Below are 26,775 nucleotides of genomic sequence, written 5' to 3' on the forward strand. Positions count from 1 at the left end.
ACGAAATGAATCCCATGCAACGAGCCTTTCACGTCCGTTAACTCATCCTTGTTTCCCGCTCACCCATTCATACTCTCCCCTTCTCTCTCGGATCTCTCTTTAGACCCTTTCCCCCTCCCCTTCTTTTCTCTCTTTCAAACTTTTGCAAACCCGAAAAAACAAAATCATCACTCACAAAACCAACAAATTTAATAACAAAAAAAAGTTTTACTAATTATTAGTTAACTGAAACCTAACAACAGCCAGCCGGAGTCACCCGCCATGGAGGATGAAGACAAAGAAGCGCTTGCAGGCCTCAGCCCCGTTCCCCCGCCCCGCAAAGTCCACTCCTACAGCCAGCAGCTCCGCGGAACCACCGGGTCAAAACGCCCACACCCCGTTCGCAAACACAGCCTTGATGACATTCCAAGGCCTACTAATACTTGTACAACAACAGCAACAACGACAGTTGCTGACCATTTTTATGATTCTTCTGATGATGACTTGTTCAGTAACAACTCCAACGTTATTACCACTTCAGGGGTCCCTGTTAACGAGGATTACGTGTGCCCCGGTCCTGATGCCGCTGATGATCAGCAGCAACATAAGCCCTTTCAACCAATGGTTGAGTTCATTGGCAGTGGTGGTGGAACAGGTATATTTAAAGTGCCTAGTAGGGCGGCTGTTCACCCTGGACGGCCGCCCTGTCTTGAGCTGAGGCCGCACCCGTTAAAGGAGACTCAAGCTGGGAGGTTCTTGAGGAACATTGCTTGCACGGACACTCAGTTGTGGGCAGGACAGGAATGTGGGGTGAGGTTTTGGAATCTTGAGGATTCGTACGAGCCTGGGGCTGGGATTGGGGGCAGAGTTAGGAGAGGGGATGAGGATGCGGCACCGTTTTATGAGTCTGCGAATACTTCTCCTACAATGTGTTTGATGGTTGATTGTGGGAATAGGTTAGTTTGGACTGGACATAAGGATGGGAAGATTAGGTCTTGGAAGATGGATCAAACTTTGGATGATGCTAATAATCCTTTTAAAGAAGGCCTGTCTTGGCAGGCGCATCGCGGTCCTGTTCTTGCTATGATTTTTAGCTCCCAAGGTAAATCACTTAATCTTAATGAGAACTTCGAAGAGTATAACTTCAAAATGTTACGTTTTTGAGATCACAAGTTGTTGATATTGGACTAGGAGTATGGCAATGAAGCCATGAGTCAGGACATTCTTTTGTGGATTTGATGACTTGGTTTATCGGCAGTAAGTAGGAGTGAGATATAGGAATTAAGAAATGTGACTTGATGAACATCAGAGGAAGGATGCAGAAATATCTGATATTCATGGACAAATGAAGCCTTGTTGGTTTCAATGTGTTTGTGTTAATTCCATCACACAATATCTTATTCTTTTTTTTTTTTTTAACGTGAAGGATGCTATGATTCATAGTTAATTGTTAGATCAATTTGTCTATTAGAAGCTCAGCAAAAATATATATTCTAGTATATGGTGAAATTTATCATTAATTTATAGCAAAAGATCATTTCTAGTAGATTTGGTCATGCCAATAGCTTATCTGTTGTGTTTGGTGGGTGTCTTTAAACCAAATTCTCAATATCAAAAGCACATTGGGATCATTTTCTATTCAGCATTATCTGCTTTTGGCATGTAATGTCTGTGCACATAGGAAACTACGCGTTGTTATATGCCCCATTCCTGGAAAGCTTCAAACGGTTTTGATAACAACGTGGCTAAGAAATGCATGTATCTTGGTTGCATATGAATGTTCAAGCATGTATGCTTGAGGGTTTTTCTTTAGCTGCCACTTATTTATTCTCGTCCAAATGATTCAGGATTGTATTTAATTTAATTCCAACTATTCGATTCACGTTGCTTTGATTCAGGAGATTTATGGTCAGGGGGAGAGGGTGGTGTGATCAAGATCTGGCCATGGGAATCTATTGAAAAATCTCTCTCTCTTAAACCAGAGGAAAAGCACATGGCTGCTTTGTTGGTCGAAAGATCATTCATTGACCTCAGGGCCCAAGTAACAGTAAATGGAGCATGTAGTATATCCTCTACAGAAATCAAGTGCATGTTATCAGATCATGCAAGAGCTAGAGTTTGGTGTGCTCAGCCTCTTTCCTTCTCACTTTGGTATGTACGCACTTGAGACATTACTCTGATATTGAGATACATCTCTTATACACATTAATGATTTTGAGTTTGGGGCTTTTCTTTAATAGTAGCTTCTTGAAATCTTTTGTACCTAATATTCTAAGAGTTGGGTTTTCTTCAGGGATGCCCGTTCAAAGGAACTTCTGAAAGTTTTTAATATTGAAGGTCACATTGAGAATCGAGTGGACACGCAATCGGTCCAAGATCAACCTGTAGAAGATGAGATGAAGGTAAAATTTGTTTCTTCAAACAAAAAGGAGAAACCTCACGGTTTTTTGCAACGGTCACGTAATGCCATTATGGGAGCTGCAGATGCTGTTCGCCGAGTTGCAACAAGGGGTGCAGGGGCATTTGTAGATGATACCAAAAGGACAGAAGCAATGGTACTAACGGCTGATGGAATGATCTGGACTGGATGTACTAATGGCCTACTTGTCCAATGGGATGGAAATGGAAATCGTGTGAGTGATATTCTTCACCATCAGTGTGCTGTCCAATGCTTTTGCACTTATGGAAGTAGAATGTATGTGGGATATGTTAGCGGCTACTTGCAAATTTTGGACCTTGATGGGAATCTGACAGCATCCTGGATTGCTCATAGCAGTCCTGTGTTAAAGTTGGCAGTTGGGGTTGACCATATCTATAGCTTGGCTGCTCATGGTGGTATACGTGGTTGGACCTTCACATCCCCATCACCTCTTGACAACATAATCCGATCAGAAATTGCTGCAAAAGAAGCCGTATACTTGAGAAGAGATGATGTCAGAATCTTAGTTGGAACGTGGAATGTTGGCCAAGGAAGAGCCTCTCATGAATCACTTCTGTCATGGCTGGGTTCTGTTTCATCAGATGTTGGCATTGTCGCTGTTGGCTTGCAAGAAGTAGAAATGGGGGCAGGTTTCCTTGCAATGTCTGCAGCTAAGGAAACTGTAAGATTCTAATAATATTACTGATGTTGAAGGGTTGCTTGAATTCTGCTTTAGTTCCTAACAAGAACAAAAGGGAATAGGCATATGCTAATATTATTATTATTGTTATTTTCTAATGTAGACTGTAAATTGTGCTTCTTTCATTTATCTGTTAAATTCTAATTCTAGGTAGGACTTGAAGGGAGTGCTATAGGACAGTGGTGGCAGGATACTATAGGGAAAGCGTTGGACGAAGGAACGACTTTCGAACGTATGGGTTCTAGGCAGCTGGCAGGCTTGCTAATATCATTTTGGTATGCTATATTAAGAAAAAATTATGCCACAGATTTAGCCTTTATTCTGCTTTCTCATGTAATAATTTTCCCTTTGCTTTGGTGAGGCATCTCAATCCTGACCTGCTGATGTTTCACGATACCCCTCTTTTATGAAGTTCCTCTTATTATCAGTTTTGTCTCTAACTTCAGGGTAAGAAAAAATCTTAGAACACATGTTGGGGATGTTGATGCTGCGGCAGTTCCTTGTGGCTTTGGTCGTGCAATTGGCAACAAGGTTAGTATGTGTATTTGATTCAGCAAAGCATGGACATTTCAGCACACATCTGCTTCTGGGGATCCTGCATCCAGGAATGTGGCTAAAAAGTACTATTGGTTGTCCAATATAAAATTAATTTAACTGATACTTTTGGGGATGATTTACCTCGGTGCTGACAACACATTGTTTTGTCTTGTCAATGTATGAGTAAGAATGTCTTGATGTGAAAAGGTGAAGCTTGAAAGCCGGATGGTCAATTATATAAAGACACATTGAAACCAAAATTTGTTTTATGTTGTCAGCTTTTTGTTTTGCCTATGAGTTCCAAATGATTATATGCAAATAAGTCTTGAACCGTGATTTACATGCTGAAGAAAAAGAACATTTATCTGCATAATGCACTATTGAAGCTTAGGTGATATAATCGTAATCCCTTCTATCATAAACGAAAGAGACGTTGACACCACTACTTCTGACCACACAGGGAGGGGTAGGTTTGAGAATCAGAGTCTACGACAGGACTATTTGCTTTGTGAACTGTCACCTGGCAGCACACTTGGAAGCTGTCAACCGTAGGAATGCTGATTATGATCACATATATAGAAATATGGTCTTCAGCAGATCGACAAGTACACTTAATTCTGCATCTGGTATGGTGCCATACCTGTTTTTGTATTGCTCTCTTGCCTTCTGCACATATTTATTTTGGCTGCTTTATTCTTCTGGCTTCCCATTGGTGCTTTCTGCTGCAGCTGGTGTCTCAACTGCCGTCAACATGATGAAGACTTCAAATGTACGTCCTTGTTCTGATTTATTTTACTCACAACAACTTAGTCTCCAGCCTTTCATATTCTATTCCTTTCTATGACGCTATGGTTTACTGGTATTCTGGTGCTTCCTCAGACTACTACTACTCTGAATACTGAAGAAACAAAGCCTGATTTAGCTGAAGCAGATATGGTTATATTTTTTGGTGATTTTAACTATAGACTTTTTGGAATATCTTACGATGAAGCAAGAGACTTTGTTTCCCAAAGATGCTTCGATTGGCTGAGAGAAAAAGATCAGCTCCGGGCAGAGATGAAAGCAGGCAAAGTTTTCCAAGGCATGCGAGAAGCAATCATAAGATTCCCTCCAACTTACAAGTTTGAAAGGCACCGGCCTGGTTTAGCAGGTACAGTATTAAGATAATGGTCCAAGTTTCAACCTGATCATTTCATAGCAGTTGATCAATCATACTAGGAAATTTTTCTTTCTTTGAAGCATATTGAACCTCATACTTTGGATGTGATCTTATGTTTACATGTTTTCTTTTTCTTTCTTTTAATATTAGTGATAAATTTGATACATAATACTTTTTTCATCTGCATCTTTCTAGGATATGATTCTGGGGAGAAAAAACGAATTCCTGCTTGGTGTGACAGAATAATCTATCGGGACAGTCGTTCAACACCAGTGTCTGAATGTAGTTTGGAGTGCCCAGTAGTCTCATCAATTTTACTGTATGTCATGTGGTAGGTTTGTTTCCTATTGCCCTTTTTTGATTTGTTCTAAAATTATGGTCTCCATGTTTTTAACAGGTATGATGCTGTCATGGATGTGACTGAGAGTGATCACAAACCTGTCCACTGTAAATTCCATGTAAAAATTGCCCATGTGGATAGATCAGAAAGAAGACGAGTGTTTGGGGAAATTCTGAAGAATAATGAAAACACAATCAAGTCCATGCTTGATGAATATCGTATTATTCCAGAAACCATAGTCAGCACTGAAAGCATAGTCCTTCAAAACCAGGACACATGCACTCTAAGAATCACCAACAAAAGTGCACAGGAGAAAGCCATATTCAAAATCATTTGTGATGGTCAGTCCACTGTCAAGGATGATGGGGATGCATCTGATTATCGTTTAAGGGGCTCTTTTGGCTTTCCCAGATGGCTTGAGGTATTGTTTCTTATTTCTTCTAAATTGGAAGTACTTGAGCCTCGACACTTCACTGACCTGAATGCAAGAGTCTGTGATCAAAGACTTCATTGCGTATCAAGCGATGTCAATGTGGAAGATAAATTTATAACCTGACCATTGATGATGATCATGAAGTACCTTATGAGCTTGTTTTCTGTCCATTTCAGGTTACACCAGCAGCAGGCGTAATCAAACCTGATAGTTACATAGAGGTCTCCGTACATCACGAAGAGTTCCATACTCTCGAAGAGTTTGTTGATGGGATCCCACAAAACTGGTGGTGTGAAGACACCAGAGATAAGGAAGTGATGTTGTCTTTGGTAGTCCAAGGCTGTTGCTCAAATGACACAAGAAAGCACCAAATCCGTGTTCGTCACTGTTTCTCCGCCAAGACAGTCCGCATAGACTCAAAATCCAATGGTTCACGGAAACACCAGGGAGGTTCCACAAACCGATCAGAACCTCGGCAGCCAAGTGGTTCTTCGGACGGCTCAGATGATCGCCGAAGTTAACATGGCTAAAACGAAGGCCAATAGAATTGTGCAGATAAGCTGGTAATTGCAAAGGGATTCGGTTCATCAAGTCAAGAGTTCTGATGTAAATACTTGTGGAGCATGATTGCCCCTGGACTCAAATCTTAGCCTAGGTTCAAATTGTATATCATTTCTTGCTCTTATCATCAGATACAAATTCAACTTTGTGGCCAGGATTTAAGGGTTGTAAAGGAATGTAGCAACTTTTGGTTCTTTTCTAACATTTTATGTAGCAAAAATATCTGTTTCTAAGCCTAGAAAAGTGTTTGTTATAAAGAGCTAGGAGTTTTTCGTTTTGCTTCTCCCATTGCTTCACACAAATAAACTTCCAAAGGTGTGAATCACTCCTAGTTACTAATTAAAATATCAGAATTACTGTCAACTAATTTTTATACCAAAAAAGGAAAAAATCAGAAATCCATTTGATATTTTAGTGCTAATTCTGCTAAAAATTGCTGCAATATTTCTCTGTCCTCTGTTACTAGCAAATCGAAATTGAGTAACAGGGCCAATGAAGAGAACATCCCATGAGGGGACGCTATTCTATTATAGACATAATATATCATTACAACATAATATGGATTATGTAATAACTCAAAAGCAGACAATTCAACGGACAGACATGGCCAAATTTGCCAGCTCTTGAGCTTCAATCAAATCAGCAACCGCCAATTGGCCTAAGAACTCATATTGAAATCCTGATGCCATTGCAATGCTAACTCCATTTAATAAAAGGCGAAGGAAACGAGGTTACCATTCTCAAGTAAACTTCCATTTGAAAGCACATAGCAGGCAGACCATTTTCAAGTAAACTTCCAATCAGAAGCACATATCAGGCAGAAGATGAAAACACAAACAACCTCAACTCCTTCCTTTACTTGCTACCGCTGAATATTCATTTCGTCTCGTCGTCTGGCCACGAGAATGACCCAGCTCAGCTCAAGTACTAAGAATCATATAATAGTTGCTAGAGTTGAAGCCGCTAATAGTTACTTATAATAGCAGGGAAATGACAGTCCATTCAATCCTTGTTTTTGATAACACTTCTAATAGCCTTAAAGTGCATACATCCTCTTGTATTCACTGTTCAAAATCTCCTGATCTGAAGCCACAGACATAGAGAAAGAACGAGATCGACTCTCAGCTTTCCTTATATTCCTCAATTTTTTGGCTTCCATCCGATGCAAAATGACACAATAGCACATAGAACCAATTGTGGTGAGCATAATTGTACCACCGATTACTGTCGCAGACACAGCAAGCCATCTAGAATGCTCGCCTACTACCACATAAGTTAGAGAAATAAATGCAATTGAAATAAAGAGGCAAGCCAGCCACATGAGCTTGTTAATCACAAACACAAGTTGCCTCTTTGCCTTTTCTTCAATGACCACCACAGATGTCTGGACAACGACAACAGCCAGTGAGATGAATAATGCTAGACTGTCAAACACAAAGAAGATGATGAAAGCTGCATTTTTTGCTATGTGAGCTTGCCCAAGGGAAAAACCCTCTGTTTTTTCCTCAACATATTGTCCAGGCACAGTGAAGATGGCAGCAAAAGCAACAGTAGCAATGAGAACAGCAACCACAGTTGAAGAGTTTATAGCATTGTTGAGTCCACTAATGTGGAGCTTCTTCAGTTTCTTCGCAATTTTATGGACTTTGAAACCAGTTTGTCGGGACTGCTGGAGTTGAGACTGAACGTCATGCTTTATGTCACTGACAGTCTGCTTAAGTTGCTTTGTTGCACTTGGGGGCTTTCCATGGTCTTTAGAATGGGCGGCTCCTGCTTCCTTCAACAGAGAAAAAAGCTCAGTGTTTCCAAGTTTTTCTGCAATGTCAAGCGGGCTCTCTCCGGCCTTATTTAATGAATTAACATCAATGCCCTCAATCGATAATAAGCATCGTACAATCTGCATTCAGAAGTGTAATTTAATACAGACTGTAATACAAATCAAAATTAAAACTAGATGCTATAAATATTTCTTATATTTCTACAATCTGATAGGGGCAAGTGATGTAGAGTGTAGACAATTTATATTCCCAGAGTTATCAAGAATATGATTACTTGTGGATGTAAATCCTTTGAAATGAAAATGGATCCTCATATTTCTATTTGAATAACATGAAAATGTTCCAATATCAATATTCGTTAAACATTTGGCCCACAACATAGGAAAATACATCTTAATTTTTCGCATACAGAAATTGAAGTACTAGGTTCTGACAAAACAAACGCTTCATTATTTCAACATCCTTAAACAATATCTTTTTTTTTTAAAAAAAAAAAAAGGCAGTGGTTGCGGTTTAGTGATTATGTGGTTGACTGTTGATTGATGATTAAATGTGATCCAACAGATTTAGTTTGATACTGGAGACTAAAAAGAGAGACTTTTCCATTGTGGGCTGACTTGTGCACATTCAAACAATGAACTCAGCTGTTACTTAGTAAACTTAGACACTTGGAAGGCAACAATAAATTATCAGTTTTCAACACTCAAGCTTATGAAAACAATGTCAACCAGTTTACCGACATTGAAATTCCTACAAGGATCTTAAGCTTTAAGGCAATTCCACCATTAAGTTCAATTTCATAGTAAAGGAGTCTTTTCCATACCTTAGTGTATTTCATATATAGCAACATATGTCTAAGAAAAGAAAAATTCATACAAATAAAAAAAAAAAAAACAAGCACCTGAGTTCGACCCTTCTTTATGGCAATAAGCAATGCGGTATTTCCTTTATTATCTTCTAATTTCAAAACTGAGGGGTCTGGTTTAATTAATTCTAGCACAATATCCTCATTTTGCCCCTTTACAGCCATGTGCAATGCAGTTTGGCCTTTTTTGTCCGTCCTGAAGCCAGTGCTTGGGTCCTTGCTTACGAGGGCTTTCACCACTTCCAAATGACCCATCCTTGCTGCTGAATGAAGCACAGTCTTACCATTATTCCTGGCTATCTTAGCGAGGTTTGAGTCAATTTCAAGAAGGAAATTGACTACATCAATGTGCCCCTGCGCAGCAGCTGTGTGTAACGCGGTTGAACAGGATAAGTCTGTGGTCATAACCAAGTTGGGGAATTCGCCCAAAAGTTCCTTTAACACCTCTGCAAAATTTTTTTTGTTCAGAACTTATAACAAGGACTTGTAAGGAGAAAACTTAGAACATGACTTTTGGATGAAGCCACAAACTTAACAATAATATAATAGCAAAATAAAACAGCGGTGTCATTATCCACAGAAACTGATTAATAAATGGAGAGCAGAAGCCACGGCATAATCATGAAAGCGGAAATCACATTGTTAGTATGAAGTAAAGATAAAACAAACACATGAACATGATTGGATGCTCGCACACAATGGTAGACATTTTCTATGTCCACAGCATTTGCATAGATTTGGATCACTGAAACAAAGTCTGTATTCAGCATTTACATTTGTAGCAATTTTGTAATGACTCCAAGATCCCAATTCTGTTTGGTTATTTTATTTTTCTAGAATATGAATTTAGTGCCTAAAGCTATGAATGACAAATAAGACAATACTTTACTAGAAACATCTAAATGCCACCAAGAAAATCAGTGAAACTGACGAATAAACAAAGATAATGTAATAATTTTTTAATGCACAAAGAACCAGGAAGCCCAAGCAATTGTATGAAGCAACAGTCTACTGTCATCATATTGATGAAGCCTATAGTATCAATGAAGCTATTCTAAATAAGATGTTGAACAACGGCAACAACAAAGAGATGAATAAGGTTAATGCAATCTCAAACTTAATTCACGGTAAACGGCATCCCACAAACAATAATGGAACACATATTATACTAATACAAATTTGTCTAGAGTAGCTATCAACAATTTTCTTCATTTCCTTGAGAAGTAAAAATAATTACGAATATCCACTACAAAATGCAAAATCAGATTGAAAGCTCACCAAGATGACCCTGCTTTGCTGCCACATGAAATGAATCATATCCATTCCTGGCTGGAATAGACGCAGTTTCAAGGTCCATATGTTGAAGCATCTCTTCAACAATCAAAGCGTGCCCACTCTCTGCAGCCACATAAAGGGGGGTCTCCCCTTCTTGATTTTGTTTCGACAACAAATCCTTAGCTTCGTTAGCATCACAACTCTGCAAAATCTCCATAACTCTACTTAAATTCCCTGCTCGAGCCGCCAGGTGTAGCTGCAAGTCACCTCTTTTTCCTGGCGAGTCCTTATTCTTCTTCCTCTCACCACCACCTATAAAACTCAGCTGTCTCTCCATCACTACGCGAAAACTCTTCTGTTTCTCTATAAAACCACGAAAACTCTTCTGTTTTTCCATCACACCACGGGTACTCGGCTGTTTATCAATAGTCACACCATGAAAACTCTGCTGTTTCTCCATCGGTCCAAGAGCACTCGGCGGTTTATCAGTGCTCTCACCATTAAAACTCTGCTGTTTCTCCATCACCCTGCGAATACTAGGCTGTTTTTCAAAGGTGACACTGCGAATACTTTGCTGTTTCTCCATCGTCCGTGCCCTAAAACTGCTTTGTTTCTCCATTATCATTCACAAAACTAGACTTAATACCCAACACTAGCTACAACTATCACTTCCCCTCAGCATCCAAATCCTTCATATACAAAAAATTGAAACCTCACACCTTAAATTTTAAAACCCAGAAATCATTTCTTTTCCTCCATGATCATCCACAAAGCTTCACACAGATCGATATCAAAATCTAAATAACATAACTTTCTTGCAATCACAACTGTGATTCCCTGTAGTTACAATTTCAAGTCTCTAATTCAAGAACCAATTTTTACCCACTTCAGCAAAGATCAAACCAGCTGCGCTACACATACAATCAGCAAACATACCAAAAGCCCTAGCTCACACAGCTATATATATCAACAACAGTCCATGCTCAAAATAACGGAAACTCGGAATTGGATACCTTGCTTTTTGAGCTCAAAATCAAGTCTTTGTGGTTATCCAGAAGAAAAAGAACGCAATCAGCAATCCACTGAATTGAAGAACCCAGAAACAGATTTGCAATAAAAGATCAAGACTTCAATCAGACCCTCAGTTCTTTTGGCGCTGGGGCACACCTGAGAGTGAAGACAACTGACATATAAAAAGCACTTCACAAATTTATATCACTACCAGTTGGTTGTGATGTTATTTTATTTTATCATTTTCAACAATTAAGATGTTTATCTTTTTAATTTTATTTATTTTCTGCCACTAAGTAATTTGCATTATCTGAAACTAGCTGAAAATAGAACAGTTCCTGTCTTTTATTATTTAATTTATTTTGTCAGGTACATTTTGGTCCTCGTCATTTATCTAGAGTAAAATTTGTGTGTTGATGTGGTCGGCCTACTCATCGGGGCCCCACGATTTTTAAGTTTAATAGGTTTTACGGTGAAATTTATAGTTTTTATAGCGGGGTGGGTAAATTTGGGTTTAGGACTTTAGGTTAACCAATTTGGATTTTGGGTTAATTGGATTTAGAAAATATAATCTGAATTTAATTCGATTATGTAATCTGATCTGATTTGAAATAACTTGGGTCTGATCGGATCGGGTTGGATAAAAAATTTGTGTTTATGTGTGTTTCGATTTCTTTATATTTTGCAAATTAGATTGGATTGGATTTGACCTAATGTCATCTGATCAGGTTGGCCAAAATCCAATTCGATCGAGTTAAGCCCTTCATCCGAATTTGATTTGAACTCGAATTTTTCAAAACAGATAAGATCGAATCGGTTTGGATTGGGTTATTTGACCACCCCTAACGTGTTATTTTTGAATGATATGAGTTTGATGTCATTTAATTTTTGGGTATCATTATCTAATCTATTAAATGATAAGTCCTCTATGATCAAGTATACCATCTTAAAATATTGACATAATGTACTCTAAATCGAACCTTTTAAATAATAGGTCCTCAGTGGTCAGACATACCATCTTGTAAAAGGATTAGGATTCTTTTTATGATCTGATTATATTATGAACAAATAACTCAATTACTGATTAGTTGTTAATAAATAAAAAAATAAAAGAAGTTAAATCTTATCCATACACTGTCACTAAAAGACACATGTCAAAAGATCCTTAAAAACTCAGTAATGCTCAAATCAGGAGAGGATCTTGTTCCCTTATAAAACTTACGTAGTATACCCAATTCCAAGAACTCCCTAGTGCAAGTGATTTTAAAGAAAAAAAAAATTAAAATCTCATTGATTTCATTGTTTGTCAGCTTTGTGAAGAAGATGCAAACCTCTCAATTTTTCGGTTACAAAAGTTAATTTTTTCTTTTGCTTTTTTTTAAAAAGAAAAAAGTTGTTTTCAAGTAAGTTGAGATTTAGTATTATAAATTTATATTCTAAAATAAATTGAGCTATAATGAGATTGGTTTAGTGATGGAAATAATCTAGTTTCAATAATTGATAATATAATAGAAGAACAAAATGATTCATGATGTTCATTTTGTCTCCTGTCCAAATCTTTTTATTCTACAAGAACATGTACTCTAATGATATGACCTTCATGTAATATTAGGGAAAAAAAAAGTGAAAGTAGTTTAATTAATTTTGAAAATAAAAGGTTAAAATTACGATATCTGGAAATCATGAACTTCAAACGCAATAAAAATATTATGAGATTAAGACAATAGCGTAACAAAATGACAAAATAACAAACTAATGCTAAAATTTTCAAGATTTTAATTTATTTCATCAAATATTTTTACGGATTCTGTAAAATTCTTAGCCGCCTTTGTTGTCCATATCAAAAACACACAAAATAAATGTGGCCTATGTTTTATGATTAAGGTGCCCCCACAAAAATGTTTTGAACCTTTATTTAAAGAACAAATGGACTCAAAAGAAAAGAAGGTTGCCAGTTTCCTAACATATATCATTTATTTTATTTTATTTTTTTAATAATCAATAATCTTCTCTAATATCATGATTTTACAATATTATTTTTATTTTTAAATATATCTTTATTTGTATTTATTATAAATTAAATGAATTATATAAATAAAAATTAAAATATTAAAAATAAAATATAAGTTATAATATGAGAATAATAAGAAAATTTTCTTTTACTTCTTGATATTTTTAAACTTTTTTTAACAAAAAAATATATTTTATATTTTTAAAATAAAATATCAAATAAATGATTCATTTACCTCTTGTCTCTTTAAATTTTTTAATGACAGAAATATTGACTTTTAAAAAATTATAAAAAATAAATAATATATATTAATTTAAGAAAGAGAAATTGGTAATTTCTCCACAAGGAAACAAAAAAAAAAAAAAAGTAGCCCTCAATCATGAAGTTGCATTTTGCTCATCCAATGTATCTCCACTGACCCTTGTGGTCCTGATAGTTTGTGTGAGCAATTTTTGATTACTCAAATTGACTCCATTTGTTCTTTTATAGACCTCGAATCAAAAGATTGCTCTTTTTATTTTTAGAATGAAAACCAGCGTATACTATTAGTATGACTAAATTTGATGATATTCAGTAGTACATTGAATTGGATTTGTATAACTTTCCAAAAAAGATTCATATATATAACAAAAAAAAAAAAAACGATTGGGTCCGTTTGAATTATGTGTTTTATTAATCGAAATTAGTAAAAATTTAAAGTATAATGCAAAATAATCAAAACTCTCTTCTTTCGTCTCATCCTAGGTCCCAAAGAAATTTTATTGATTTTATTACTTACATATTTTTATATTTTTACCAAACTCGACCCTATCATATAAACAAATGATGCTCGAGCTCGATGATCCACGTCCAATGACATATCCTAATATAAATAGAATAAAACAATATAAGTCCCCATCCTCGTCAAAATCGAATCTTGCAAGCTATGAAATAAAATTTTCTAATTTAATTGTATTTCTGATTATTTCTCTTATATAAAGAGACCACCACTCACAGATATAGAAAGAAAAAAAAAAGGCATATTGAAGGAGGAGGTACAATATCTTCCAAGCTTTACTCTTACTATATTTTATCTTTTTGTTCTCGTGTCATTCTTGATCTTTGGCTTAATTTTCAAAGGGTTTACATCAGTAAGATGCCAAGTGACCACATATGCCTTACTTTTTTTTATAGGATTTCAACCATTAAGCTCTTAACTCTTAATAACGGTAAGCCCAATGACATCAAGCTTTCTTACGGTCCATTCTCTATGTAAAAACAACTCTTTATCAACTCTTTTTATATGGTCAAATTTTTTGTATCAACAAATTTGTAGATTTAACAATAACATCGCAATATTAATTAATAAAAAGTTCATTGTTCATAAATTTTTGACTACATATCTTTGTTGCTTCACATTATGGATGGCAAAATCCTCCATGTACATTATAATTCTTATTTAACCTTAAAAATATTGTTATATTTTCTTTTATCTCTTAAGGTACAACTCTCTTCAAATATTTTTTTTAGTTTTAATGTCATTTCAAGATATTGTTTCAATCTTTTAGATTTTTTTTAAAACAATTCCCAACATATGGATTCTCTATTCCCATCTTACTACATTTATTAAGGAATGAGATAGGGGAATGGATGCGAAATTTTTTAATGGGGCGAGGAATGGGATAGGGCTCCCCATCCTCACCCCATTGTCATTGCTACTTCGCGTGCTTAAATCCTTCTTTGTTGGGTTAAAAATGCAAATCTAGCTAGACAGTAAAATCCTAATGTTTTGATTTGGCAAAGATCATTAAGTTATTATATAACCTTTATTTATCTTGAAGCAAGAAAATTCATGGCAACTTATGAAAATATTCTTTTAAAGAAAATATTTTTTTAATGGTAAAGAATCTAATTGAATTATTAAAAACTAAATAAGAAATAAAAGAGAAGATGATGATGCACATGTGTGGGTGTTTGTGATTGAGCTTGATTGCGTAATAAAGTTGTCAGCCGCACTTTCAAATGTCAATTATAGAGAAACCAACAACTTCTATACATAATTGAGTCACAAAAAATTAGCAAAGGTTCATGCATGCCCCACTTATTTTTGTCCTTAATAATTGAACAAGACAACAAGGGCGAGCTTTCAATTATGTGTGCCTTTGAATTTTAATTTACCTACAGGTGTAAGAAAATAAACATGTTTTGGGGATACCTTGCCACCTCGGTGATTAGTTTGGCAACACCTTTGACCCTTTTAAGAAAAACAATTTAAAAAGAGAAAAAAATATGATAAATTTCATGTGTTAGAAAAAGGTTTTTATTTTATCTTCTAGTTACCAGTTTTTCTAACTTCAAAATATTTTTGAAATTCTTATATAATATGGAAACTATCACCTATTAAAACAAAATGAACGAAAAATAAATAAAAAATTTCCTCAATTCGTCACCGTATGTGACAATTTTGTTGTGAAATTTTCACTTTTAATATTTTATTGTAAGAACGTTCACTAATATATGGTAAATAATCATTATGCACATGCAAGAAATTGAGATGAAGAGTCGTATCGCGTTTGATAACCCCCTTTTAAGTACATGACTTGTAATAAAATAATATAAATCCTCAAACTGAATTAGACCTAGGGTTAATTATAACCTATTTAAATATGAAACCTAATTATTGACCGATGGCTAAAATTTGATCATATCTCTACTAAAAAAGTCAGTAACATTACGTACCATAACCAAACTAAGTAAAACACCTCAAAAGTCCAATTCTGTAAGATATTTAAGTAGCATTGGAACTGTCGCAATTAAATCCATCCATGAAAATGCCATCTGAAATCTCAAAGAAAGAAAAGAAGGTTCAAATTTTGACCAAGAAAATTAACAATTTTTCTTTTTCGGGGTGTTTTGGTGGGGGGGGGGGATGAGATTCTAGAACATTTTCATTATTAATGGATGAGCTTGAAAGCAACAACAAAAGGTGTTGACTAGTGGTGGCGTACGGTGTTAATTTTCAAAGAGATGTGAAAGAATGAAAGATATTAAAATAAAACACTTGTGCTTTAAAATGGATTTTTCAATGATTGATGGAAGCTTCTATTGCGGTCCATTCACTTGTCAAACTTGGTTAGCTTACTCCCAATAATATATATATTTTTTTTCAAACCAAGGTTGTAGGCTTAGCCACAACACACTTAAATTAGGCCCAAAACATGATTCCTACATTGCGCTCAAATTTATATGTTGGGCTTAGCCATAGCACTCTTCCATTGTAATATGAAATTATGAATTCTGAAGCCTACACTGAGGTAATATATGTAATAAGATATGTTTCTCCATAACACTTTATCCGAATTATCACCGTAACAAATTAGAGGTTCAATAAATTGATGAAAATAAATACGAATGGTAAACGGGTCGAGCCGAACTTGCAAAGTGCAGGCCCAAATCCTCAAAAATCAGTGGTATCCTCAAATTAAATGAAATGAGATTATATAATTTAAAATTAAAAAATTGGCGATCACACCATCTCAGCATAATAGTGTGACTCGTTAATAGACGTTATCTAATAATGAGATAATATCATATGGAAAGGGATCTTGCATGCATGTCTATTTTCTTCCTGTGACACGTGGAGCTCTTGTAGGCTCCAAAGTTGCCCAATCATGTAAGCTCTAATTAAACACAAGCTATTATGAATTTTTTTTTTATTTTATAAAAAACTTATTGCTCATTAATTAGAGAGACCAATATTTAATTCTAAGATCTATATGAATGATTATGAAGTATTGACTAATTGTTATGTGTTGAATTTTTTGAGCATCTAAAGTTCTTTTTCTTAGCAATGTTATAATACCCCATCATAATCATTACAAGTCATTACGTAATTTGTTTTGGTTTTTGTGTTCAGCTCCCATTTTTTATAAAATTGTGACATATATTGTATAATAGATAATATGTAATTTAATTAATCCTAATTACACATTGTTTTACATACACACATGAAAAGATTATAAAAAATTCAGTACATCTCAACTCAACACTGAAAATTTAAATTCTTCAATATGTTGGTTAAATGATTATTTTGGGGCATAGGATTCCCCTTTAGCGAATGAAATTGATAAATGTACATTCAAATAAAAAGCACGGCATTATTATATTAAAAAAATAATCAAGCATATTATTAATAGTAGTAAATTCACTAGCTAGTGAGATTTACATCAACACTCAATCATGCAAAGCTTTAATAGATGCTTCCATGTGGTGTGTACGTACGTACGAACCCAAAAACAAATGATTAATTAATTAGACTAAACTTTAATTCTATCGTACAAGGAGAATTGCACATGATATTATTTTTATTATTCTACAAGCAACTCTTGGGCAGGACCACTCCAAAAGTCGTTCCACCAATGTTCTTACAGGAAGATGTTGCTGCTCTGTTCATATAAGTAAGTTTTATATCATGCAATCTGATTCCTCTGCATGGATTGGTAGGGCTACAATCAAATGTCACAGCCTCTGGTGTTTTTGATGTTCCCTTTATGTTTCTGTATGTCACTTGACTGATCTTCACTCCAGAACTCTATCAAAAAGGAAAGAAAGAAATTATTAGAAATTTAACACTCATAGAATCAAATTTCACCAACTATTGAATTATTATAATAATTCATCTTTCTAAGTATATATACCTGACGTGGGCAGCCTTGATTGTTAGGGCAGTAATTTTGATCAACTATGATGGGGTTTTGAACATTGTTCATAATGATGTTTTGGAAGAGAACGTTTCTCACAAAACTATTGCTAGGTCTTGCCCATGATTTGATTCTTACTCCATTATCTGATCCTGTGAATACTGCATTCAACAGGGTAATGTTTTGGACGCCGTCTTCGTTAAAGTCCTTGCCAAGACTCCCAATGCTGCAAAATTCAATAACTCAACTCAAATTAACATATATAATTGTTAATTAACAGGCTGATAAGTTTACATTTATGATAATTTTGTGAATTTTAAATTACCTTACACCATGACCAGGCCCGCATTTGATGTTATTCATGAACAAGTTTCTGGTACCTGGACCAATCGATATGCAATCGTCTCCGGTCTTAAGTGTAACGCTAGTGATTGTAACGCCGGTTGAAGCCTGAACGTGGATGCCGTCCGTGTTAGGGCTTTGGTCCGGAGCAACAACCTTCACGTTCCGGACATTCACATTGTTGCACCTATTGATTACAAGGTGAGTTTGCTGACTGTTGATTGATGTCAAGCCGGTGATCAGGACATTATTAGCCCAATTGAACGTTATCGACTGCAATGACACATACATAATTGTAATGTGACACATCAATATAATGTACGTATATGAATTAAAGAATGACTCTTACGGCCCTAATATTTCTCATTTTTACCACTTAGATACCTATTCCTCTTTTAATTACCCATTACATGCCCAACAGCTTATTAATTATAGAACAAGCTCGCCCGCTTACACTAGCTCCAGCCGGACAATTCTTTCCAGATTTACGGCAAGCCCAGAAGCCGGCGCCTTTTCCGTCAAAAGTTCCACCGATGACTGAGAGTCTATCAATTTTGATGAACAAAATCCAATATCCTGAATTTCCAAGTGCCCAATAATTTGTAGGAGCCACAATTGTTCCGTCAATCTGAAGTGTGACTCTATTTCTGCAAGGCCCTCTGAATTCAGCTGCTTTTATCAAGTACCTTCCTTTAGGGACATAAATGGTTGATGCCTTAGCCGATCGGCACGCCGAAGCCCATGCTTTGAGAAATGCCTTAGTTGAATCTGTTCTTCCATCTGGTTTTGCACCATATGTGATCACATTGTAATTAGCTGCATTTGATGATTTGATAAAGATTATGACAAAGAGAAGAAAAATTATAAGCTTGATTGCCATATCTGATTTGAAAGTATTTTGTGCGACAAATTGAAAGCTTAATTAAGAGATGAATCAATGAGATCGGTGAGCAGTTTAGGATAGGAAATGAAGAAGGCTGTTAGGGCTATTTATATTGTAAGATAGCATGTTTTTTTCTTGTGTTTGATGTTGTTTCTGGTAATATTTAATTAAATTAATCAATAATTAAGTGGAATAATTTGGGTCAAAATAGATAGTGTATTTTAAATGGCACGTTGCCGCATACATGCATGTGAGTATGATATGTACGGTAACATGGTATAAGTTGAAAGTAAGGACTAAAGCATGTGATTGAACTTTAAAAATATTCTCTAAATTCTAATCAGTTAAAATTTTTGTGTAGCACCATAAAATAAATAAGTTTTACTTATGAGTACAGTATGTATTAAGAACGCAAACTTTGATAAAAAAGAATGTGATTTTATTATTTACACTTGTTTATTATTTACTTACTTTTCTTTTGTTGATCCCTAAAAAATATGAGACATATGACATTCATAACATGTCATATTTATAACATGGTACATCAGTTTGTATAAATAGAAAGAGCAGATATTTTTAAGTTAGTTCAAAGAAATTTGAATCAATCTTGATCATCCTTTTTATTCGATTTGTACATTTTATATGTTTTTTTTTAGCGAACTTTTTTTTTTGTATATTTGAAAAAAATTGGTTTTGGTTTGTTTATTGAGAACTCAAACCATATTAAAATCGATTGCTTATGAATCAACCGTTAATTGATTCTCAAATTGAAGCAAAATGAACCAAACGAGTTCGGATAAAGTGCCCAACTTAAGTACTTGGAGTTCTTGCAAGGCAGTGTTCGAATTTATGGCATTTCTCTATAATCTTTACTAAACTCGCACCTCCTCCTAGTTAGATAGACTTTGAAATATATGTCATTTGATTACGTATGAGATGAGACATATCATTGCGTGTGAGACACTCATACATCCCTTTTCTTCACGTGACACGTGGAGCAAACCCGGAGTACTTTCTGCCAAGAAAGTCGCCCAATCATTTAAATCTAAGCAGAAGTCAACGTCACCGTTGCACCAATAGAGATGTTGCATCCAAGTTTGTGTTTAATTCTTTTGAATATTTGTGTTACCATCGATACAAGAGACACTTAATGCCGTACCATTGTACCGTTAAGTTAGTTGAAGACTTGGGATGGTAACTAACTTTGAGTCGACTAACCTTAATTTTATATTTCAAGATTAAAAGTTTAAGAATAATTCTTACAGAAGAAACATATTGGAATTTATATAAATTAAAGGTTCAGACGTGCATTGTGATCTCAGAACTTAAAAATAGAGAAACCATCTAAACCAATGTCTATATTTTAATGCAACTTGAAAATAGTTTTACAAGTAATAGGTTTTGACTAAAAGTAATGAGTATTCAACTTGCCATATACTATTTTTGTGAAGAAATTAGCCAAAACAAATTGTGACAAATTGCTTTTTTAAAACGTAACCGAGTAGCATTTATACTTTATTTGATATAACTTTTTTAAATAGAGCTCATTTAAGAAGAGATTTAAAAAAAAAATTCAATTGTTTGATTGTCAATGAGAATTTTTAATAAAAAATTATTAAATCATTTCAATAGACAAGTATTTTAAATTTATGTAATGAAAGAATGAAATAAAATTATCAAATAAGTAAAAGAATATTTTAGATATTTTAATGTTTCAAAAAAGCTTTTCAATCTCTACTTTCAAAAGTTCAAAATTTATACTTTTACTGGTAAAGATAAATAACTTATTTAATCTTCAAAGGCGCTACTAAGAAAAAAATCAGCAATAACAAAAATTTTGAAAAGAGCTTATGAGATTAAATAAGTATATACGACCATTAAATAAAACATATCAAACAGACACTTCTTTTATTTCTCTAATCATTTATCGGTTTTTGACTCTTAGAGGAAGTAAGAGTAAGGATTTGTATTTGGGATTGTTCCGCCCTTCATTTAATTTACAAAAATATTGAAGAAATTATATTTTTCAAAAGGTTTAATCAAGAATTGCCCGTTGGAAATTAGATAAAGTCACGGAGTTAAATTCAACAGTAGGTAACTTGATCGAGAAAATGTAACCATAAGTAGCGTTAATTTTAAGCAAATATAAAATAAGTTGGTGAAGGAAAGTAAATATGATTATATAATTATTGAATTAATTAAGTTATAAGTCGTTAGGTTCATGTACCCGTAAAGCGGAGGATTCATGTGTCTTTAAATAGGTTGTCTTATCAATTAAACTAGGAAGGCAAACAACTAAAAAGTTTGGTCAATGGTCAAAATCCCATTGCGCCCTTCGCCGCAAACTTGCACAAACAAAATAGTATCTCACAATCTTTCAATTTAATTGTTTATTTGAATTTGTTTTCCTGGGATAAATTATTTCTCCAAAGCATGATTGTTAGAGAAGGATGTACATGAGTTCATATAACGCACAAGAATTGCCATCATGTAAAGATCGTCAAATATGCACGAACGGAGGGAATCAAGACGACTATGACATATTTACAAGAATTAATATTATTAATGTACGTATGACAAAAATTAAAATTATTATAAGATGCACATATTGCAAGAATCAAAACCATGATATCATAAACATATAGCAAGAGTTAATCATGTCTATTATGTACATGTAAACATGGAAAATGAATCCCGAATTTATTTCATTATTTACCTTTATTGTATTATATATTTTGATAGCATAAACAAGAATTTTGATCTACTGCGTTGAGTTGAGTTTTTTATTATTGTCTATCACATGTGCAGTTAAAATAATAAATGTCTATATAATTAAATTTAATTATATGTTATTTTTTATCTAATAACTACCCAACTTTTATGTATAAAAAGCTCAACAGTGAAACCAAATAGCATAGGTAGCATCTCCTTAGGTTGCCCCTTATTTGTAACAATAGTTACGAACTAATCCTGTACTTGACATGGTACCAGAAGGAAATGAAGAAAAAGTACAAGAAAAATGAATTCACTCTTATAATTCGTTTAAAATTTATAAAGATAAAGGCTCAGTTTATAACAAAAATCAAATAATCATGCATGCTTCTGGGATATGATTGATACACATTCTATAAGTGAATTTGGCAAAATTGATTTGCCGAATTGCAAGTCGTAGTTAATTCTTGCCATGTCTCTCTTGACCATGAATCATATCATTTGTGTGATTTGTGAATGAACACGATACAAGTCTTATCAACTCCACATTAATCTCCAATATAATGTAGATCTCAACTGTACATCAGAATTAGAACAAAATATATATCACAAAACCAAGAACATAATTTGGTTAATTTGATTCAACCAAAATGTTACAAAAATTCCTTCTCCCCTCAGGATTTGCAATAACAGTTAACTGCTTCCTATTGTGTGCACATCCCCATTACTAATTCAAATGCATATACACAATTTGCAATTAATTATCAACAAACACTTAGTTTCTCTTATATCTTCCCTGAAATTTTCAACCCCCATGTAGACAACTCTCGGGCATTAGCACACCGCTGCTCATTCCCCCAATGTTCTTACACGAAGATGTTGCTGCTGCTTTATTCATGTATGTAAGTTTGATGTCTTGCAATATGATCCCTCTACATGGATTGCCAGGGCTGCAGTCAAATGTCACAGCCTCTGCTGTTGCTGAAGTTCCTTGTATGTTTCTGTATGTCACCTGACTAATTTTCACTCCAGAAGCCTGTTAACAAGATTAAAAAAAAAATCATGAAATTAAACAACTGAACTATTTATGCATCGTAATCTTCCTGAAATTAGAGTGAAAATTTGAACCGCTTGTCTAAAAAATAAAACTTGCAAGTGAATATTACAAAAGAAGAAGACCACGAAGAAGAATCAAAAGGGTGTAAAGCCAACAAAAAAAAGGCTATTTAAAGTGATTTTTTTTAATTATGTAATTAAATTTTTTTGAAATATTAATTTCCTCATTACTCTTGTAAAATATTAATTAAATATTGCAAATAAAAATTTAGGGTTTAAGAAATGAGAATTGTACATTAAATAATGAGTGTTACCTGATGAGGACATTGGTTGTGGGGGCAATAATTTTGATCAATTAAAATGGGATTCTGTACATTCTTCATGATGATGTTTTGGAAGAGAACATTCCTAACAAAACTATTGCTAGGTCTAGCCCATGATTTGATTCTTACTCCATTATCTGATCCTGTGAATCTTGAATTTGTCAGCGTTACGTTTTCTACACCATCTTCATTGACTCCCCATCCAAGGCTCCCGATGCTGTGAGGAAAAAATACATTATAATAATGATAAAAGTCAGCTAAACACAAAGCTAAATATATAGCATATGCGTTTTTGTGTGTTATATACTAATTGTATAATTAGTGACCTAACACCATGTCCATGGCCACATTTGATGCTGCTCATGTACAAGTTTCTGGTGCCTGGACCGATTGATATGCAATCGTCTCCGGTCTGCATGATGCTTCCGGTGATTGTAACGCCGGTAGACGATTGTATGTGGATGCCATCGGTGTTAGGGCTTTCGTCCGGAGCAATAAGCTTCACGTTTCTGACTATCACATTTTTGCAGCTGTTGATTGCAAGATGAATTAGCTGACTGTTGATGGAAGTCAAGCCGCTTATCATAACATTTGAAGCCCAATCGAACGTTATTGACTGCAAGTGTCACATTTGTAAATTACATGTTAGACATCAATATTAATTTGTGGGAGTTTTGCATAGATATCCTGTCCATCAAGTTTATAAGATGTTTTCTTATAAACAAACAAAATCTAAATCTATTTCTTAGGAAAAAGCCATCAAGAGTGTGTGTGTATTTTCAAAAGAAACGAATAGACAACACTGTTTATAATGAGGGTTCAAATCTTAATGCAAAGAATAGTTTGTTTGCATTTAAAAAATGCGGACTTTCACACTTCATAATTTTCATGCATTTGACATGCCTTAATTAGTGTCTAAAAAGCATAAAAAATGATTTGGTAAGAATGACGGCCAACGGATCTACGCGTATAGGACACTCTGGCATATATGAGTGACAAGAATATAAAGTATAAAACAGTATACTCTAGGGGCACCCAAACTATTTTCATTCAGTCAAATGTGTTAACAGAACTTTTAAGAATTGAACTTCATGTGGCACATGAAAGCTTACTCTAGATCCAACTGGGCAATTCTGTCCGGATTTTCTGCATGCCCAAAAACCAGCACCCTGAGCATCAAGAGTGCCACCAATGACTGAAACTCTATCAACCTGAACAAACAAAATCCAATTCCCTGTTTTCCCAATTACATGATAATCTGTAGGAGCCACAATTGTTCCCTTTATCTGAATTGCAATTTTATTCTTGCATGGCCCTCTAAAAACTATATTCTTTATCAAGTATCTCCCTGTTGGCACATAAATTGTTGATGCTTTCACTGAGCTACACGCCGCGGCCCATGCCTTGAGAAAAGCTTGAGTTGAATCTGTTTCCCCATCTGATTTTGCACCCAAATCTATCACATTGTATGCTGCATTTGATGGTTTGAAAAAGAATGTGAGGAAGAGAGAAAGAATACAAGAAATGAGAAGCTTGGCCGCCATTTTTGCTTTCAGTTTGTTGGATGAACAAAGAAGAGTCTTGGGGACTATTTATGTTGAATAAAATTTGGTTGGTACAAATGTTCTTTTATTGTTCTAATTGTTGTTGTGATAAAATGGATTAACAAATTAAGTATTACGAAATCAAAGGTCAAAATTATGTATTTTAAGTTACATATTCTTATCATACATGCATGCATGTGATGATAATGATTGGTTAGGCTACACGAGTCAAGATGAACCGTGGGCTGCTTAGAATTATGTGCATTTGATAATTAATTAGGTAACAATAATGCCGTCTAATCATTGGTATAAATGGCCTAATCGTGGATAAGCTAAGGTACTGTTGTATTTTCGATAGTTTGATTATATAATTTTTGGCATCGTTAAGAAGCTTAATTTATACTCACACTGTTTCTTTTTCTTTTCGAGAAAAGGAAATAAAAATACATTGATTATGGGATAATAAACATTCTATAATAAGATTTATTGTCAAGGAAAAATAATTTGTACTCGAATTTTTTGAGGTAATTTTAAGAGTAGTGTTATATAAACTCTTTGGAGACTAGAGACTGCTATTTTTTTTTTAATAGAAAGTTATGTGAGGAATTTATTAATATAAATTACCTAGAAAAATCCTAATTTTTTCAACAGTAGGAAAACAATTTTTTATTAGTACTTTTATCAAATATCATAAATATAAAATTTTATAATTAATGTCATTAAAAACATTCTTAAAACATATTCTTAATGATTGGTGCTGTAGACAGATTGATTTCTAGAAATTAAAAAAATTGGTGTGGTGCATGATATAACTCTTGACATAGATGTAAATCACATTCTTTATGCCCCAATGGTAATGATAACACTTTAATTTTCTTTTAATTTATATTAAAGTAGACTTAAAGAATGATTTTTCAGCAAATGGCACAAAATTTCATATATATGCGATCGTTATAATTAATTACTATCACAATTAATGAACCAGGGTTTCTGACTTTTAATTAATTGAATATACATAGTATTGGAATTGTTTTTATCATTGCATGTGTAACACTCATACATTCCTTTTGTTCACGTGCCCCATGGAGCAAACCCGGAGCACTTTCAGGCGACAAAGTCGCCCGATCATGCAGCTCTAAACAGAAGTCAAGTCATCTAGAAAAGTAGTGCTATTGGCACCTCTCTAAAACTCTCTTGAAGCCCCAATTGTTTGTTTATAACTTTATAAATTTAATTAAAATCAAACATAATTTTTGTTTGTTATTAACTGTTCACACCCCATCAATTACTTTACTATAGTTTTTGTTATTTTTCTCTTAATTTTCGACATATTTTTCAACTGATAAGATAATTACAAATTTGCCAAAGAAAATTAAATAGATTTGATGAATTTTATTGGATTTTTAAAAAATTTTAAAAGATTTGATAGTCAATTACTTCCATATTTATTATTACTCAATGTTAAAATATCTGAATTGATAAATAATAATAGACATCCCAATTTTCATCTCAAATGATGCGATATGTAATGTGTCATTCTTCGAATAGTTGATAATTCTTTACAAGATTCAAATGAATTAATTATATTATCTCACAATCGAGTTGATAAATGCCACATTGTTCATTTATTGGTTTGTGAGATAATACAATTAATTCATATAAAAATTATCAATCACTTCATGAACGACACATCACATGCCACGTCTTTGAATGAAATTTAGGATTAAATTTTAAGATATATCTACCATTACTTTTTAATTTAACCTACCAATAACCTAAGAAGGCAAACTAAAATGTGCTACGCAATAAGATAGATAAGAGGTTTTGTTTATCTTTATACTGTTTTTTTTTTATGCATAAAGGACCTAGTTAAAACTAGGCAACAACCAAACGCGGTACGCAAACCTGGAGACATCATGTAACAAGCACCCTTCAGTTTCAGTTGGAGGAGTTGGAAAAACATGGATCCCAAGAGGCAAAAAGAGATTGGTTGGCGAGGTAATTAGCTGCGAAATTGGTTTCTCAATAGTTATGCAACCGAGTTATCTACCAATCTCTGTTGAGGAGTCTTTTAATTCTCTAAATAAGAGAGGAATAAGCATTGAGATTACTGTTATTTGTGGCTAGGATCTCAATGATGCCTCAAATGTCAACTTCAACTTGTAGCT

At 34.3% G+C, this 26,775-nt stretch overlaps 4 protein-coding genes across 6 annotated transcripts; 1 reads left to right on the forward strand and 3 right to left on the reverse strand.

Moving 5' to 3' along the window:
• Window positions 1-190: 190 nt before the first annotated feature.
• On the forward strand, window positions 191-6,532 carry LOC18046633 (type I inositol polyphosphate 5-phosphatase 12). Of its 3 annotated transcripts, none has more exons than XM_024189821.1 (11): window positions 191-1,081; window positions 1,878-2,130; window positions 2,273-3,080; window positions 3,249-3,373; window positions 3,545-3,629; window positions 4,096-4,261; window positions 4,364-4,404; window positions 4,515-4,785; window positions 4,990-5,113; window positions 5,192-5,624; window positions 5,723-6,532. In XM_024189821.1, the coding sequence occupies exons 1-11, from the start codon at window positions 262-264 to the stop codon at window positions 6,086-6,088; spliced, it is 3,492 nt and encodes a 1,163-aa protein (XP_024045589.1). In that variant the 5' UTR covers window positions 191-261; the 3' UTR covers window positions 6,089-6,532. The 3 variants fall into 3 exon arrangements, with proteins under 3 accessions (XP_024045589.1, XP_024045590.1, XP_006442041.1); XM_024189822.1 differs by having other exon boundaries at window positions 5,192-5,555; window positions 5,744-6,532; XM_006441978.2 differs by having other exon boundaries at window positions 4,096-4,404; window positions 5,192-5,555; window positions 5,744-6,532.
• An 89-nt stretch (window positions 6,533-6,621) lies between these two features.
• LOC18046634 (ankyrin repeat-containing protein At5g02620) lies at window positions 6,622-11,326 on the reverse strand. Its single transcript, XM_006441979.2, has 3 exons — window positions 10,050-11,326; window positions 8,808-9,217; window positions 6,622-8,025 (listed from the first exon to the last, which is right to left on the reverse strand). The coding sequence occupies exons 1-3, from the start codon at window positions 10,669-10,671 to the stop codon at window positions 7,165-7,167; spliced, it is 1,893 nt and encodes a 630-aa protein (XP_006442042.1). The 5' UTR covers window positions 10,672-11,326; the 3' UTR covers window positions 6,622-7,164.
• Window positions 11,327-17,419: 6,093 nt separating this feature from the next.
• On the reverse strand, window positions 17,420-18,969 carry LOC112099769 (polygalacturonase-like). The gene is made up of 4 exons (XM_024187240.1): window positions 18,544-18,969; window positions 18,073-18,362; window positions 17,745-17,973; window positions 17,420-17,638 (listed from the first exon to the last, which is right to left on the reverse strand). Exons 1-4 carry the CDS (start codon window positions 18,967-18,969, stop codon window positions 17,420-17,422), a joined length of 1,164 nt encoding a protein of 387 aa, XP_024043008.1.
• Window positions 18,970-22,489: 3,520 nt separating this feature from the next.
• Window positions 22,490-24,607, reverse strand: LOC112099770 (polygalacturonase-like). Its single transcript, XM_024187241.1, has 4 exons — window positions 24,176-24,607; window positions 23,390-23,679; window positions 23,055-23,280; window positions 22,490-22,720 (listed from the first exon to the last, which is right to left on the reverse strand). Exons 1-4 carry the CDS (start codon window positions 24,605-24,607, stop codon window positions 22,490-22,492), a joined length of 1,179 nt encoding a protein of 392 aa, XP_024043009.1.
• Between the last annotated feature and the right edge of the window lie 2,168 nt (window positions 24,608-26,775).

This window comes from Citrus clementina, unplaced genomic scaffold, assembly GCF_000493195.1.
Source record: "Citrus clementina cultivar Clemenules unplaced genomic scaffold, Citrus_clementina_v1.0 scaffold_3, whole genome shotgun sequence".
NCBI lineage: Eukaryota > Viridiplantae > Streptophyta > Magnoliopsida > Sapindales > Rutaceae > Citrus > Citrus x clementina.

What these genes read in the sequence shown, in the direction of transcription:
- LOC18046633 (XM_006441978.2), top strand. Translation starts at nt 262, where the DNA reads ATGGAGGATGAAGACAAAGAAGCGCTTGCAGGCCTCAGCCCCGTTCCC. An exon ending in TGTCTGCAGCTAAGGAAACT is followed by an intron (nt 3,081 to 3,248) that starts GTAAGATTCTAA and finishes TTCTAATTCTAG; the next exon opens with GTAGGACTTGAAGGGAGTGC. An exon ending in GCACCGGCCTGGTTTAGCAG is followed by an intron (nt 4,786 to 4,989) that starts GTACAGTATTAA and finishes GCATCTTTCTAG; the next exon opens with GATATGATTCTGGGGAGAAA.
- LOC18046634 (XM_006441979.2), bottom strand. Translation starts at nt 10,671, where the DNA reads ATGATAATGGAGAAACAAAGCAGTTTTAGGGCACGGACGATGGAGAAA. An exon ending in AGCAAAGCAGGGTCATCTTG is followed by an intron (nt 9,218 to 10,049) that starts GTGAGCTTTCAA and finishes AAAATTTTGCAG; the next exon opens with AGGTGTTAAAGGAACTTTTG. An exon ending in TAAAGAAGGGTCGAACTCAG is followed by an intron (nt 8,026 to 8,807) that starts GTGCTTGTTTTT and finishes TTCTGAATGCAG; the next exon opens with ATTGTACGATGCTTATTATC.
- LOC112099769 (XM_024187240.1), bottom strand. Translation starts at nt 18,969, where the DNA reads ATGGCAATCAAGCTTATAATTTTTCTTCTCTTTGTCATAATCTTTATC. An exon ending in GGGCCTGGTCATGGTGTAAG is followed by an intron (nt 17,974 to 18,072) that starts GTAATTTAAAAT and finishes TGAATTTTGCAG; the next exon opens with CATTGGGAGTCTTGGCAAGG. An exon ending in ATCAAGGCTGCCCACGTCAG is followed by an intron (nt 17,639 to 17,744) that starts GTATATATACTT and finishes CCTTTTTGATAG; the next exon opens with AGTTCTGGAGTGAAGATCAG.
- LOC112099770 (XM_024187241.1), bottom strand. Translation starts at nt 24,607, where the DNA reads ATGGCGGCCAAGCTTCTCATTTCTTGTATTCTTTCTCTCTTCCTCACA. An exon ending in ATTGCCCAGTTGGATCTAGA is followed by an intron (nt 23,680 to 24,175) that starts GTAAGCTTTCAT and finishes TGACACTTGCAG; the next exon opens with TCAATAACGTTCGATTGGGC. An exon ending in ACAACCAATGTCCTCATCAG is followed by an intron (nt 22,721 to 23,054) that starts GTAACACTCATT and finishes TCTTGTTAACAG; the next exon opens with GCTTCTGGAGTGAAAATTAG.